We start from the raw sequence: 14,874 nt of genomic DNA, 5'->3' as shown, positions 1-14,874 counted from the left end.
GGTCTACAAGAGGTAGTTCAGAGACAGGCTCCAAACCTACAGAGAAACCCTGTCTTGAAAAACCAAAAACCAAAACCAAACCAAAACCCCCCAAAAAAAACCAACCAACAAAAAAACCTCTAAAAGCAATAGACAAGCCAAAGTGGGAGAAAAAGTCTTCCATATGAAAAAGCAGATCATTTATCGAATACCAAATGGTCAGCCCTCAATTTGCACATATAAATATTATACAGACTGAGGTTATATTTTGGAACATATATATATAAATGGATATAATTAATGAAAAAAAGAGGCCATGAATTTAAAAGATATCAAGAAGAGGTATATGGAAGACTTTAGAGGGAAGAAAGGAAAGGGAAAAATAATATAAGTATTTTATAATCTCAAAATAAAAGAAGTAATTTTAAAATTATGGTATATATATATTTTATAGGTTTCATGAAGGAAAATTAATTTTTCTCATAGATTTCATTTTGAATGATATGAGACAAAACAGGGGTAATTATATAAGCAAACATCATCTCTCTACATATGTATGCCTTTGTGTGTGTATGAATATAACTATGTATGAGGCATGAATGCAACACTTATTAAGATACCTGGGTCATTCTGCCAGTGAAGCCACATCCCTAATCCCAGTGACATCTACTACCTCCAGCTAACTGGCAGTGGTGGGTTGGCCTCTCAGTTCTGCATGGAATGAGTTGGCTTGCTCTAGGGGCCTTCCAGCCTAGGAAAGGAGACAGATCTTTATCATGACCTGGCAACCTGGGAATCCATAGTCACTAGATTAATTTACCAAAGGAAATGAACATATATATGTAATTGGAGGTTTTGCTTTTAATTCTAGGAAATATGTTACCTCATGACTAGAGAGTGTAGACATAAATATATCAACTGAAACTGCTCTATTATAATGTGTACAGTGGCATCTTCTGCAGCATGGCTTGTCTTACCTTCATCTTTTGGTGGTACTGATGAAGAATTCCGCATTATGATGTATGTGACTTGAACAGTAACTTTTCTAAAATATTCAAAAACAAAGAATAATTAGAAAGTAGTTGATACTATGTTAATACACAATAAAATATAAATTATAAAAGTTTTTGAACAATGTTTTCCTGTTTATAACCTTAATGAGTGGTAAGAAATGGGTTTTAAGCTATTAATGATTGCTGCATGCATTTTCTGTTCATTTTTCTATGGATAGGATTTTCTCAATTACTCTGGATTGGACTTGGGAAGAGATGCTGTGATGTCGTATGAGTGGCTGCCTGCATCTCTGCTCTTGTAGTCAAACAGAAGCAGAGTGCAGAGTCTCTGAAAATGTTCCACCTGATAACTAGATTTCAAATATATTGTTTAAACAATAATTACTAAAATAAATTATAAATACAGACAATACTAAAATTCTAAATACTAAACACTAAAATGCTGTGGGATATTGCTTTTGTACACTGTAAAGACTTGTTTGTTACTTGTATTGATTTAATAAAACAATGATTGGCCAGTAGCCAGGCAGGAAATACAGGCGGGGCACCAGGCTAAGAGAATGCTAGGAAGAGGAAAGGCAGAAATGCAGTCGCCAGCTAGATACAGAGAAAGCAAGATAAGAATGCCTCACTGAGAAAAGGTATGAAGCCACATGGGTAAACATAGACAAGAAATACGAGTTAATTTAAGTTGTAAGAGCTAGTTGATAATAAGCTTGAGCTAACAGGCCAAACAGTATTGTAATTAATATAGTTTCTGTGTGATTATTTGGGTTTGGGAGGCCGGGAAGTGAAAATGAGGTCTCCGTTTACACTAAAACAAACATTAAAATATAAATCACAAGCTGCAAGAGTAATATAAGTCTAAAATAATCACTTGATAGAATAAAGCCTCATTAATGTAAAAGGAGTATGCAACCTATGTAGGACGTAAGAAATGCTAATATAATCATACTAAAAGACAGATGCCAGTATTATTGTCAAAAAGGAAAGCACATGGTAGCAAATTTACACATGTGTCTATACTGTGCTTGGTTATGGAATTGTAAGTTTTTCTCTTTAGGTTAAAAGTTTCCAAGCTGTCTATACATTGACCAGCAACTCGGTATTCACAGGGCTTGGTACTGGGAAAATCTTAGAGACTGACAGTCAAGTCTTCCAATGTGATAGTTGCATATAATCCATACACATTCTCTTAGCTAATCTAGGTTGGTCCAATATTTGGGTACAATGTAAATGCTATATAAACAAATGCCTTTATATGGATGTATCCAAATGAGGGCTAGCTATGAATGTGGTCAAACACATCTTTAGATGAAAGAGTCATGTCACAATATCAAAAGGTTGGTCACCCTGCTTGTTTAGGGAATAACGAAAATAAAAAGTCACTACAAGTTCTGTATAGATGCAGGTTTAATTAATAATAGTCAATTAATTAATTAATTTGAAACAGGTTTTTACTTTGTATCTCAGCCTGGCCTGGAACTCAGAGTAATGTTTCTGTCTCAGTCTCACAAGTATAAACAACATTCTCAGCTATAAATGCAGTGTAAAAATATTTTTGAAGCAAAGTATGGTAGCATATGCCTGTAAATCCTGGAAGCAGGGTGATTAGGAATTCAAAGACAGCCTGATCTACATGACAGCTAGTCTAAAAAACCCTGAAATGGAAAATGTACCGTTGTTATTTTGAGAAAGGGTATTACTATGTAGTTGTGGCTGGTCTAGAACTTATTACAGAGACCACACTGGCCTTGAGCTCACAGAGATATGTCTGCCTTTGCCATCCAAGTGCTAGAATTAAAGGCATGTGACATGGGTCATAATCCTTATTTAGAGGATGTAAAATGCAGATTTATAAAGGTGACTGTGTTTGAATAAAAAAGACAAGATCTTTGGAAAAATATTAACCAACATTTTTATAAGCTTTTAAGTACAGCTGCTTTTCTAAGAAATATCAACAACAAAAACCATTGAGTTCAAGACTGATGAAACTTTCCATTGGGGGGGCGTGTGTGTAAAAAACGAAATTGAGTAAAATTAAAAGGAATAAATTTCACTTTTCATCAAGACAGAGTAGCAGAGATCAAAATTATCCTTCTATATAAAGCAATAAAAATAAGAATGAAACAGCTAATTGAATCTTTCAAAAACACCAGAAATTAGTTCATAAAAATAGATCCCAATGAGGCTGAAAAGAAGGCTCAGATGTTTAGAGCACTGTTTGATCTCCCAGTGGGTTTGGGTTGATTCCCAGCACTAATGTGGCAGGTCACAACTGTCTGTAACTCCAGTTGCAGAGGATCTGATTCCCTTTTCTGGCTTCCACAAGCACCAGACATATGAATGGTATGCAAACAGACAAAACACATATACACATAAAATAAAAAATTATTTTTTAAAACAATACCCAAAATAACTGATCCCAAAGAGACAGAAAACCACAGGAGTTGGAAAACTATGATGCAGGAGGCAGGGGATTGACTCTGGGTATAATGGAGAAAAGAGAGTCTTCATTGTGTTTCTCTTAACTTACAATTATTAGTTTTTATTATAGCATAATTATGATACATTTTCTAATTGAGCTATATATTTTCTCCACTCCCCTCCCTTCTTCTCTCCTCCCTTTCTGTCCTTTCCCATAGTACCCATGTTCCCAATTTACTCAAGAAATCTTGTCTTTTTCTACTTCCCATGTAGATTAGATCCATGTGTGTCTCTTTTGAGGTACTCTTTGTTGCCTAGATTCTCTGGGATTGTGAACTGTTGGTTGCTTTTTTGTTTTGTTTTGTTTTTGTTTTATGTCTAAAAGCCATTTAAGAGTGAGAAATATGGTATTTGGTTACCTTACTCAGTATGATGTTTTCTAGATCCATCCATTTGTCTGCAAATGTCAAGATGTCATTATCTTTTTCTGCTGTGTAGTACTCCAAAATGTAAATGTATATTTTCCTTATCCATTCTTCCATCAAGGGACATTTAGGTTCTGAGAAATAGCCATACTGGTATCCAAAGGGGCTGTACCAGTTTGCACTTCCATCAGCAATGCAGAAGTGTTCTCTTTACCCCACATCTTCTCCAGTATAAGTTGTGATCAGTGTTTTTGATCTTGGCCATTCTTACAGGTATAAGATGGAATCTCAGAGTTGTTTTGATTTGCATTTCTCTGATGGCTAAGGATACTGAGCATTTTCTTAAGGGCCTTTCAGCCATTTTAGATTTCTCTGTTGAGAATTCTCTGTTTAGGTCTATACCCTATTTTTTATTGGATTATTTGTTCTTTTGATGACCAATTTCTTAAGTTCTTTGTATATTTTGGAGGTCAGCCTGCTGTCCAATGTGGGGTTGGTGAAGATCTTTTCCCATTTTTTTAGGCTGCCATTTTGTCTTGTTGACTGTGTCTTTTGCTTTACAGAAGCTTCTCAGTTTCAGGAGGTTCCATTTATTAGTTGTTTCTCTCAGTGTCTATGCTATTGAGGTTATATTTAGGAAGTAGTCTCCTGTGCCAATGTGTTCAAGAGTACTTTCCACTTTCTCTTCTATGAGGTTCAGCGTGGTTGGTTTTATGTTGAGGTCTTAGATCTATTTGAACTTTAGTTTTGTGCATGGCAACATAGATCTCTTTTCATTCTTCTACATGTTGACATCCAGTTATGCCAGCACAATATTTGTTGAATATGTTTTCTTTTTTCCATTTTATACTTTTTGCTTCTTTGTCAAAAATCAGGTGTTCATAGGTGTGTTGATCGATATCTGGGTCTTAGATTTGGTTCCATTGATTCTCCTGTCTGTTTTTATGCCAATACCAGGCTGTTTTCAGTTCTGTAGCTCTGTAATAGAGTTTGAAATCAGGGATTGTGATACCTCCAGAAGTACAGGATTGTTTTGGCTATCTTGGTTTTTTTGCTTTTCCACATGAAATTGAGTATTTTTCTTTCGAGGTCTGTGAATAATTTTGCTGGGCACTGCATTGAATCTATAGGTTGTTTTTGATAAGATTGTCATTTTTACTATGTTAATTCTACCTATTTAAGAGCATGGAATATGTTTCCATTTTCTGATGTCTTTTTCATGGGAAAAATGCTTCCACCCAAGGATATGACAGAGGTGTTCACCATCTTAACTGTAGTTAAGGCTTCAGGGATATGCATACTTCAAAACTGATCATACTTTACTCTACACATGTGCATCTTGCCGTGAATCAATCATACCTTCATAATATTTTAAAAGACTTTACAACAGACATGGACATCACTTATTTATACTCATGCCTTGAATAAAGCAAGCTGATGAGAACATATTTAACCATAAAATTATTAATACTTAGTTCTTAAAAGAAGATGTTAAAGTAAGAATCACTAGAAAGAATGTTATATCTTATTAAGAAGTGCAAGATGAAAACTATTTTTGATTGCTTATGAGTTGTGAAAAATACAGAAGCAGCTGGATGTGAGGGGAGGGGTACCAGGTGTTGCTGATGTTATAGGCACTTGCTATGTGCTGTGAACAGTACTCATGAAGGTTTAGGGTGCTCACTCCTCAGAATCACACCTTCACTTTAGGAATTAATCTCAGCAGCAACATGGCATTCAACATCACTGTCATAAACATCATTGTCTTGAAATCAACTCAATTCTGTAAAAATTAGACATTAAAAAGACTGATGATATTTTCAAGGCTGTTTCTTAAAAATATTTAAGCACAAAAGTGATTAAGGTATATTTGCTTAAAAAGGTTGGTCATAGAGAAATGTGATTCTTTTTTCATATATATATAAAAAACTGTACTAATTTGACAATTTCTTTTTGTATATACATATTTGTTTCACTAATGAACAATTGAAATCTTTGCAATCAGAAGAAAATACAAATTACTCTTTGTTTTACAACAACACAATATTAGAAAACAAGGGTAATTTTCAACAGTGTTTGGCTGCTTATGCTTTTATTTCTTTGTATGGAAAGCACAGCTACCATATGGAATTTCCATATATGCAACTCATGAAATCTTTTAATTAGGTAAAACATGCCCCCTCAACTACCCACCACTTCTTACTGGTGTAATGAGTCAACACCCTTCCATTAAGCATCGTGGGATGGGCATTAATAATGTATTTGCAGCCACCCACTCAGTGATTTCACACTCAAGCATCTTACTCCAATCTAACTCTATCTCAGTACCCATCTCTAAACTCCCCTAGACTTTTCTTAATGCCTAGTAACCATCATCCTACTTTCAATTTCTGAGACCAACAAGTTATTTTCCACATGAGTGAGAATGTTAGTATGAATTTTTATTTCATGTATTATCAGGATCCATCCACATTACTCAGCTGTCAGGGTAGCATTCTTTTAGATGGCTCAATAATATTTCATGATGTGCCTGTGTGTTTTCTTCATTCACCTACCACTGACCAACAGAATGTTTACTTATTCTAGCTGTTATGACAGTGCTCAATAAACACAGCAGTATAGATGTTTCTTCAACATGTTGGCTTTATTTCTTTTGGAGAATTGCCCAGTAGTGGGCCTACTGGGTCATATACTAGTTCTATCTTTAAACTCTAGATCCTTCACAGTGCTTTTCACAATGGCCATATTAATTTACATCCCTATTAACTGTGAGAAGGTTTCCTTTTCTTTCATGCTTTTGTCAACACTCACTGTCTTCTGTCTTTTAGGGAGGGCAATCGTTCTTACTGGGGTGTGGTGATGCCTGACTGTGGATTCATTTACATTCCTTGGGTGATTTAATGATGATTTAACCATATTTGTCACAATATGCTCACCATTTATTTTCCTTTTGAAGAAAACATCTATGGAGGTATAATGATTCAAATAGGAAATGTTCTTTATAGGTTCACCAACTTGAATACTTGGGTCTCCAACTGGTGGCACAATTTTAGTAGTTTTGAAACCTTTCAGACATGGAACATTGCTAGAGGAAGGACTTTTCTGGGGATAAATTTTAGGGGTTTATAGACCCACACCAATTCCAGTTCACTTTTTCTTCTCTGTGTTTGTGGTTGGAGATATAATCTCTAAGTTTCCTGCCTTGGCTGCCTACAGCCATTACCATTCCCCCTATTATAGAGTCTCCCTTTGGAACTGTAAGGCAAAATAAACTCCTCTTACATTAGCTGCTTTTGGTTATGGTGTTTGCAGCAACAGAAAGTAACAAACACAGTAGGTCTACACCATGTTTTAAGTCAGATTATCTACTTGCCAGCTCTCATAGTTTCTTCTGGTATGAACATCTGACGCATGCACAGTTTGTACAGGTTGACTTTTCACTCTGACATTTTCTTTGCTGGCAGAAACTTTTTTAGTTTGATGCAATTTAATTAATTGATTTTATTTGCTGTCCAAAAACTGTTGTTCACTACAAAGTCCTGAAGCATTTCTCTGTGTTTTCTCTTTTATTTCTTCCATTCTTTCTTCTTTTTTTAAATTTTGTTTTCTTCAAGACAGGGTTTCTTTATGTAGCTTTGGGGCCTGTCCTAGAACTCACTCTGTAGACCAAACTGGCCTCGAACTCACAGAAATCCACCTGTCTCTACCTCCTGAGTGCTGGGATTAAAGGTGTGTACCACTGACTAGCCCTTTTCTGTTTTCTTTTAGTTCTTTTGTATCTTATACTTAAATTCTCAAACAGCTTAGAAAAAGGAGTCTATTTTCATTCTTCTAACTATAGCTGTCCAATGGTTCCAACATTGTCTATTGAGAAGACTGTCCTTCCTCCACTGTATGTGGTTAGCAACTCTTTTGAAAACTGGCTGTCTATAGATGGGCAGGGTTGTTTATTACAGTCCGTAGGTATGCTGTGTGCCATGCAAATACAAAGAAAGCTGTCTCATCACTAGAATTTTCAGTATATTCTGAAGTCCTATTTTGTACAAGTATCTTTGTTCTTTTCACTCAAGATTATTTTGGCTTTTTAGGATCTTTAAAATAACTTGAACTGTACCCTCAGCATGTTGGTATCTGGAGTGGAAAACTTGTGAGCTATAGTTGACTGCTGTGGAAAGTGTGGCTGATTTCAGTCAATTTATTTGAAAAATATGCAGTGTAATTAGCATACTAACACTAAAGGAAACACTGAACCATATCATAATGCAACATCTCATGATTAGCTAGGATGAGAGTTTATTATACAAAAATAGCAGAGGTAAAGAGGAACTAAACAATAACATAAAACCTGACTTTAGTTTTCAAACTTCACACAAAAGAAGTCCTATGCATTCAGGGCACCATAGCAAAGCCTCCACACTTCCTTCAAGGTATAAAAAGATCTATAAAAATAATAATCTGGCTTTTTAAAAAACTTGAAAAGTATATTAAAGTAGAAAAATCTATCAGAAAAAAACAAACAATGAAACCATCAGTCACAGCAAAATCTATCATAATGAGCTTAATAAGCCACAATAACTGCTCTGAGTATTAGTCACTATAAGGTATTCAAAGAGAATTGACTGAATATAAAATCTGATGCAGTGGTAACTTGAGAAAGTGACTTCATTATGCTGGAAATGGAAAATTTCCATTTCCTTCTTATTGATGGACTCTAAGGTAGGCACTGCTTACCTTTGTTACATTTTCTTGCCAAGTTTCCTAAAAAGAAATTTAGGTAACGAACCTTAGAAGAGACAATCTTTTGTTCCAGGCCTTGCTGATTTCATAGCTTGCTGACATTAGGCCATGCTGAGAGTCTGTGTTGTATGTTCTAGTGTGTCTGTATGGGAATTGACCCCAAGATTCAGTTTAGTTGTTGATTTAGATTAGCATTTCCAGAAAACTATTTCCTAGGAAATAAATATGTCATACATCATCAGACAGACATGCTGTTATCAGGATAAATGTCATAGTAAATATGCCCAGTAGATATTAAAATGTGAAAGTATTAAATTGGAAATACAAAACCAGGCAATGAACCTTTTGCTGTCTTAAAACCAGCAACTTTTGAGAATGTTTGCATCCTGCTGCTGAGACTGAGAGCCCTGTGCATGGTGGGTATTTATTCTCTTTGAACAACTTTCCTAGCTTATTGTTTGAGACAAGAGCTTGCTTTGTAGACTAGGCTAGCCTCAGACTTGTGATCTTTTTCATCATCTGCTTTAGTGACAGGCTTAGCCATGCAGCACTGTGCCCAGGCTCTTTTTACATGTTGGCATATGCCACAGATCTAGCCTGGCTGGCAGCTGACCCTTTGACAGACCTTCTTTTATGTTTGATTCTGTTGTATAACACTGTGACAGTCCTATAAGACTTCAGATTTGATGCTAAAACAATTAGTGAATCCACAGGTGACATCCCATTCTTCACTAGAGCTCTTTTTAAGTCTGGTGACAATATTCCACTGGGCATTTGTTAACTAATGGGCATTTGTCAACTTTAGGTTATCAAAAATAAATGTAATAAATGTATATGTTCAATTTCTGAACAGGTAAATGGCTTTATATCTGTTGGATACATATACCTAGGAGTAACACACTATTTAATTTTATAAGCAACTGCCCATTCAAAGTGGGTGTGCTGTACTTCATTGCTTTAACAGCACAAATTTGTAAGCAGTGATGGAATTCAGGATTTCTCAAGATTAAGAGAATCTAAATAACTTAATGTTTAATTTTTTTAAAATAATAAAAGTCTATTAGTAAAATATCATAACTGGTAATAGTATTCCCCATATACTCAACTGTAGCAATGTTTGTTCCTATCTTAATCTGTTCTATTTAAAAGGCAAATAACTGGAGATGTTGCTCAGTGCTAGACCACTTGCCTGACATGCATAACACCCTTGGTTCAAACCCTGTTCTGGAAAAAACAAGTGAAAATAAAAATTTCAAATCATAAGAATTTGGTATTAAAGGATCAGAGAAGCTAAAACTTATCTATATAATAAATTTTGATCAATTTGGAAATTTTTAATGCTTATATTAATGTCTGTACTAATACTAGTAATTTCTTCCAAATAGTTGTGTATTAGTATTAAGTAAAATGCAAAGGATTTCTTTACATTTAAGAGATACTTCTTCTACTCTTCAGACCTGTTAAGCTGGTCTTCTCAGAGGTACATGACTGCTGGCCAAATAAAAAATGCTAAATCACAGGGATGACCAATAATTTTTAAGGTCATATTTAGCCCAATCCTCCTTGTGTAAAACATTAAAAACTCATTGCATCAGTAGAGCTGAGTGGGGAGTTGCTACATATGTGTATGGGTGTTTTGCCAATGTGTATGTCTATGTACCACATGCATGCCTGTGTTCACAGAGAAGAGAGGAAGGCACTGGATTCCCTGGAACTGGAGATATAGATGGTCATATCCTACAATGTGGATACTGGGAACCACATCCAAGTCTTTGGAAAAAGCAGTAAGCACTCTTGATCTTGGAGCTGCCTCTGTAGCCCCCATTTCTTCTTACTGTAATGTATCTTTAGTTTTTACAAGTTAGAAAGGCATAGGAAAATATTTAACTTATTAGTTGAAGAAAATATTAAATTAGATTCTGCGTGTTATAAATATTTTGTAAAAAAATCAGTACTTAAAAACAGGGTGCTAATATGAAAGTAAAGTTTTCTAGAATTATTTCAAAAGAAACAGTCATTGTATCTTTGTCATTTCAAAAATAAATAATAGCAAAAATCAGAATAGAATATATGTAAAAGGTAAATGCTAGGTCTCCTGTTGCAAGATCTGTCTGTCTTTACAAAATGTGTATACACCCATGTCTCCGTGTTCCTTAAGTGATGCCTGTGTTCTTACCTAGACAGGTTAACAATGTTTTGAGGTCATTTTCTGCCTCAACAAAGGCAGGAAGTTCAGAAAAAGTAATTCTAGCTCAGAAACTTGCTTCTTTACCCTTTACAAGGTTTTATTTTGTTTTTTAAACTTCCTTCAACTTTAGTGGCTCTAACTACAATGTTAAACTGTTATTTTTAGTCTGGTTGTATTTTCTTCTGGTTCCAGGGGAAAATATCCACTGCCTACACATTCCATTTGGTTACCTATGAGCAAAATGCTGCACATGCCTCCAACAAAGCCACTCTTCTGTTCCACCCCCATGCTGTTGCACCAGCCAGAAAGTCTTCTCTTCCTGCCTTCTAGAGTTTTCTCCTGCCTTCACTCTTTCATCTTTTGTACTAACTCTTTCTGTGCAGATAGAAATAATGTTTTCCTTTTTTATTTTTAATTAAAACTTTTAAGTCAAAGCTGTATTTAATATATCTATTTTATTTTAAAGATATAGACATCACATTCTCTTGCTCAGAGACAAGCACATTCAATTCTTAGCACTTAAACCTTATTTGATCAATGTTCAGATATCAATATATCCACCTGTGTTAACTAAATATTTATAATTGTATTTCTGGATTGTTCAGTTTTAGGTAATATCTACTGCTGTCTTTCCATGAAGAATGAAAAATGACTATATCTCAATCAACAAAAACAATGATTAATGATGATTAATAACAATCTCTAAGTATAGAATTTTGCACTGAAACTGAAAAGCATTATTCCAGTCTCCTCTGGTTGACAATATCAGTATAAAGACAATGAAGACTTTAATGCTTTACATACAATTTATTTATTTCTCTATAGAAATCATGTTAAATTTTTAAAAATTATTTTATTTTATTTTGACACAGGGCCTCAATATTGTAGATCTGGCTGGGTTGTAGACCAGGCTGTCCTGGAACTCATAGAGATCTGCCTGCCACTGTTTTCTCAAGTGCTGGGATGAAAGGTGTGCCATGCCTGGTCAATGTTAGAAAATTTTGTAATGACATATCTCAGTATGTTTTCATCCATTTGTCCAATGTTTGGTAGGCCCTTTTGTGTGAACTGTACAGCAAGATTCTGTTTTAAACATGTAGTCTCTTGAAGTTTTTAAGTATCAGTACTGGGGGGAAATTAAAGGACCTGATTCAGTCTCCAGGCCCACATTTAAGTGAGAAGCAAATTAGAACAATCGAAAAAGACAAACGGTGTTGACTTCTTGCCTCCATGTGTACACATAAAGCATATATTCATGTTCAATTGATACTTTATTCACAATAGTCAGGTAATGGAACCAGACCAGATGCTTGTCAAATGATGACTAGGTAATGAAAATAAAGTTACACACACACACACACACACACACACACACACACACACACGCACACAAACAAACACAGGAATTTTATTCAGCTAAAGAAAAATTGAACAGCAAAATCTGCAGCAGAATGGATCAAAATGGAAAATATTATACTGAATAAGGTAATATAGACCCTGTAATGGCAAATTCATATATTCACTCTCATATCCTAGCTTAAATTCTCAGATTACTGTATTTTTAACTTAGAGTGTTTGCAGAGGTGAAGGAGATAGAAACAGGGGGAAAAGGCCTTAAAGGGGGGGGAGATCAGTAGTAGAAGACACATGGCATAAACTAGGGGTATAACCGAAGGTAGAAAGGTTTCAGTGGAAATGGTGGTGGAGAGGGTAAAGAAGAGTGTGTAAGGAGGAGTGTTAACCAAAACTAAGTATATATGAAAAAGCCACATGAAAACCTACTAGTTTGTAAGCTTATTAAAAATAAAAGTATAAAAATGGAATAGAGGTACTCTCTGTGGGTAGATAACCTAGAGGAAATAATGGGGTTTTAAACAAAAATTCTAGTGTCAGGTATGGGATATCTCCCCATAAGCTGCTGATCAGGAAGGCTTCAGAGGCCCATAAGTCAACATAGGTTATTGCTAGTGCTTTTGATTATCCACCAGAATTAAGATATCACACTTTGGTTTCAGGACAGAGAGAAATCAAGCTGGAACTGACCTGAAAAAAATTCCTCCCTAAGATCTAGCATTCATAGTACTAGAAGGTGCTATGTAGGATGCTGAAGGAAAGAAGTCATCAACAATCCCACATAACTACTGAAAATCATGTAAACTATAATACCAAGATGAGGCAATGGTGAAAGGGGCAACCAACTGCTTTCTAAAGTTGGACTGGAGGCTGACCCACAGGAGGGAATTCACACCTGGTATTTGTAGACCTGGTCAAAGGTCCATGGCTCAGGAGCACAGGTTCACAGGAGAATATACCACTGTTGTTTTGTTAGATGAACATGTTTCCAAGCTGCCTTATAAATATTTATGTTTATATCTATAGATAAGAGCTGCTCTCAACATTGGTGAGAAATAAGCTAATTTTGCAGTGAGCAGTTTTAATGCAGAGACTCATAACTGATTAAGATGCTAAGAATAAATGACTGTTGAGCATTCAGTTCAAAGTGGGACATCTTTACCAACCCTTTCTAAAGCCTAAAGCCCATCATGGAGAGCAAATAGAAGGAATGTAAGAATAAAAACTAGCAAAGGATGCTGAAAAACAATGTCTTCTAGATTTTAGTCATGAACTCATTGAAACTGTGGTTGTCTACACAAGATCTGGAGAAGATGAAGCCCATCAACATTCCAACAAGGATGAAGAACGGGCTCATAGGCCCTACCTACCCCTCCTGAGGGATTACTGTCAGTTAAGAATTGTGGGTACATGTGATTTTCTTTGTGGTACAACTACGAGCAGGTTTTTATGTTCCAATAAAGAATTTCCAACCCATACTCCTACAAATAGCACTAAGTAAACTCAGTGAATTACATACATACAAAAAGGAAAGAAGGGAGGGCCTTGGGATGGAGGGCTTCAGCAGGAGAAGGAAAAGGTTGAGTAGTTATGAGGCTGATAGTGACAAAAATACATTATATACATATATAGAACTGTCAGAAATATTTAGAAATAAAACTATTAATGTAACTAATAACATAAGAAAATACCTTAAAACTACTATTTGGTAAAATTGCGGGCATATTTTTCAGTCAGCTACCAAAGCCTCACAAACTCTAACACTTGTACCTCCATGTTTCTCTGGATTTTATATGGATGTGTCAACAGTCCATTTTGTTGATACACAAACCCTGACAATGAGTGAAAAGCAGGGTTCAGAGTCTAAGAGCTTAGAAGAGTGAGTATAGAACTCCAGTTGTACGACACTGTGCTGCCCATATCCCTGAAAAAAAAAGTGGGTACATGTTCAAGAGACCTGCCCTGATAGCACCAGAACATTCTTGCTATGAATATAAAAAGACAAAGTGATTTCTTAATTAAAAACAAACTAGATTAAAACAGTAAGTAGAAAAAAATCCTACATATTTTATTTGAAAAAAGTATTCTTTAAGCATTTTTGTGTAGTTCTGAGGTAATTTTCTAATTATAAAATCATACTTCCTTGACTAATAAGAAATGTTGGGTTGACTGAGGTGTGGCCTAGCTGAGGATCAGGTGAACCCAATTAACCCAATTTTATCTTGCACATCATAAGTGATTTATTTTCTATGTACAATGTTGTTCCCTAAGTCCTTTAGAGCCCAACAAGAAAAATCTACAAACAAGTTCTGAAGGCCATGACATTAATTTTCTGTCATTCTTATGCCTTAAGTGTACATCCAAGACTACAAAAATTCTTGTCCTTTGGGAAAGAAGGCAAATCTGAAACTAATTATGGCAGTTATTATCATAATACTATTAAATTAAATGCTATGACCTTAGAGAAACTTATTTTGGTACAATTTTGCTAATGAACACATCTTCTCAAGTGAGATTAGCTCACTCATGCCTAGAGCAAAATAGTTTGAACAGAGGCCTAGCAGAACAAAACCACCATACAAAACTTGGAATTTCCATTCTCATAAGGCTCAACTGGAAAGTCTGATGTAATGGAATTGGCACCCCTGGACTTGTTTTACAGAAAATGTGGTATCTGTTACAAAGTTTTATTTAAGAGTCAAAAACTTCAAATGCCCTTGGATGTAACACTAAATGAAGAGTCTTATCTGTC

General features: G+C 35.3%; 1 protein-coding gene across 12 annotated transcripts in view; it reads right to left on the bottom strand.

Moving 5' to 3' along the window:
- Znf438 (zinc finger protein 438) overlaps positions 1 to 14,874 on the bottom strand; it is a 148,830-nt gene that overhangs the window by 37,592 nt on the left and 96,364 nt on the right. For 11 of the 12 annotated variants that reach the window (XM_038334795.1, XM_038334787.1, XM_038334796.1 and 8 more), the window contains one exon: positions 957 to 1,024. In XM_038334795.1, the coding sequence (XP_038190723.1) occupies positions 957 to 993 (37 nt within the window). In that variant the 5' untranslated portion in view covers positions 994 to 1,024. Of the gene's footprint in view, positions 1 to 956; positions 1,025 to 3,838; positions 3,862 to 14,874 lie in introns of those variants that run through there. The other variant, XM_038334799.1, reaches the window with a different exon arrangement.

The sequence above is a fragment of the Arvicola amphibius genome, chromosome 6 (assembly GCF_903992535.2).
Source record: "Arvicola amphibius chromosome 6, mArvAmp1.2, whole genome shotgun sequence".
NCBI lineage: Eukaryota > Metazoa > Chordata > Mammalia > Rodentia > Cricetidae > Arvicola > Arvicola amphibius.
Note: the sequence above shows the minus strand (reverse complement) of the source record. Positions and strands in the feature narration are given on the sequence as shown.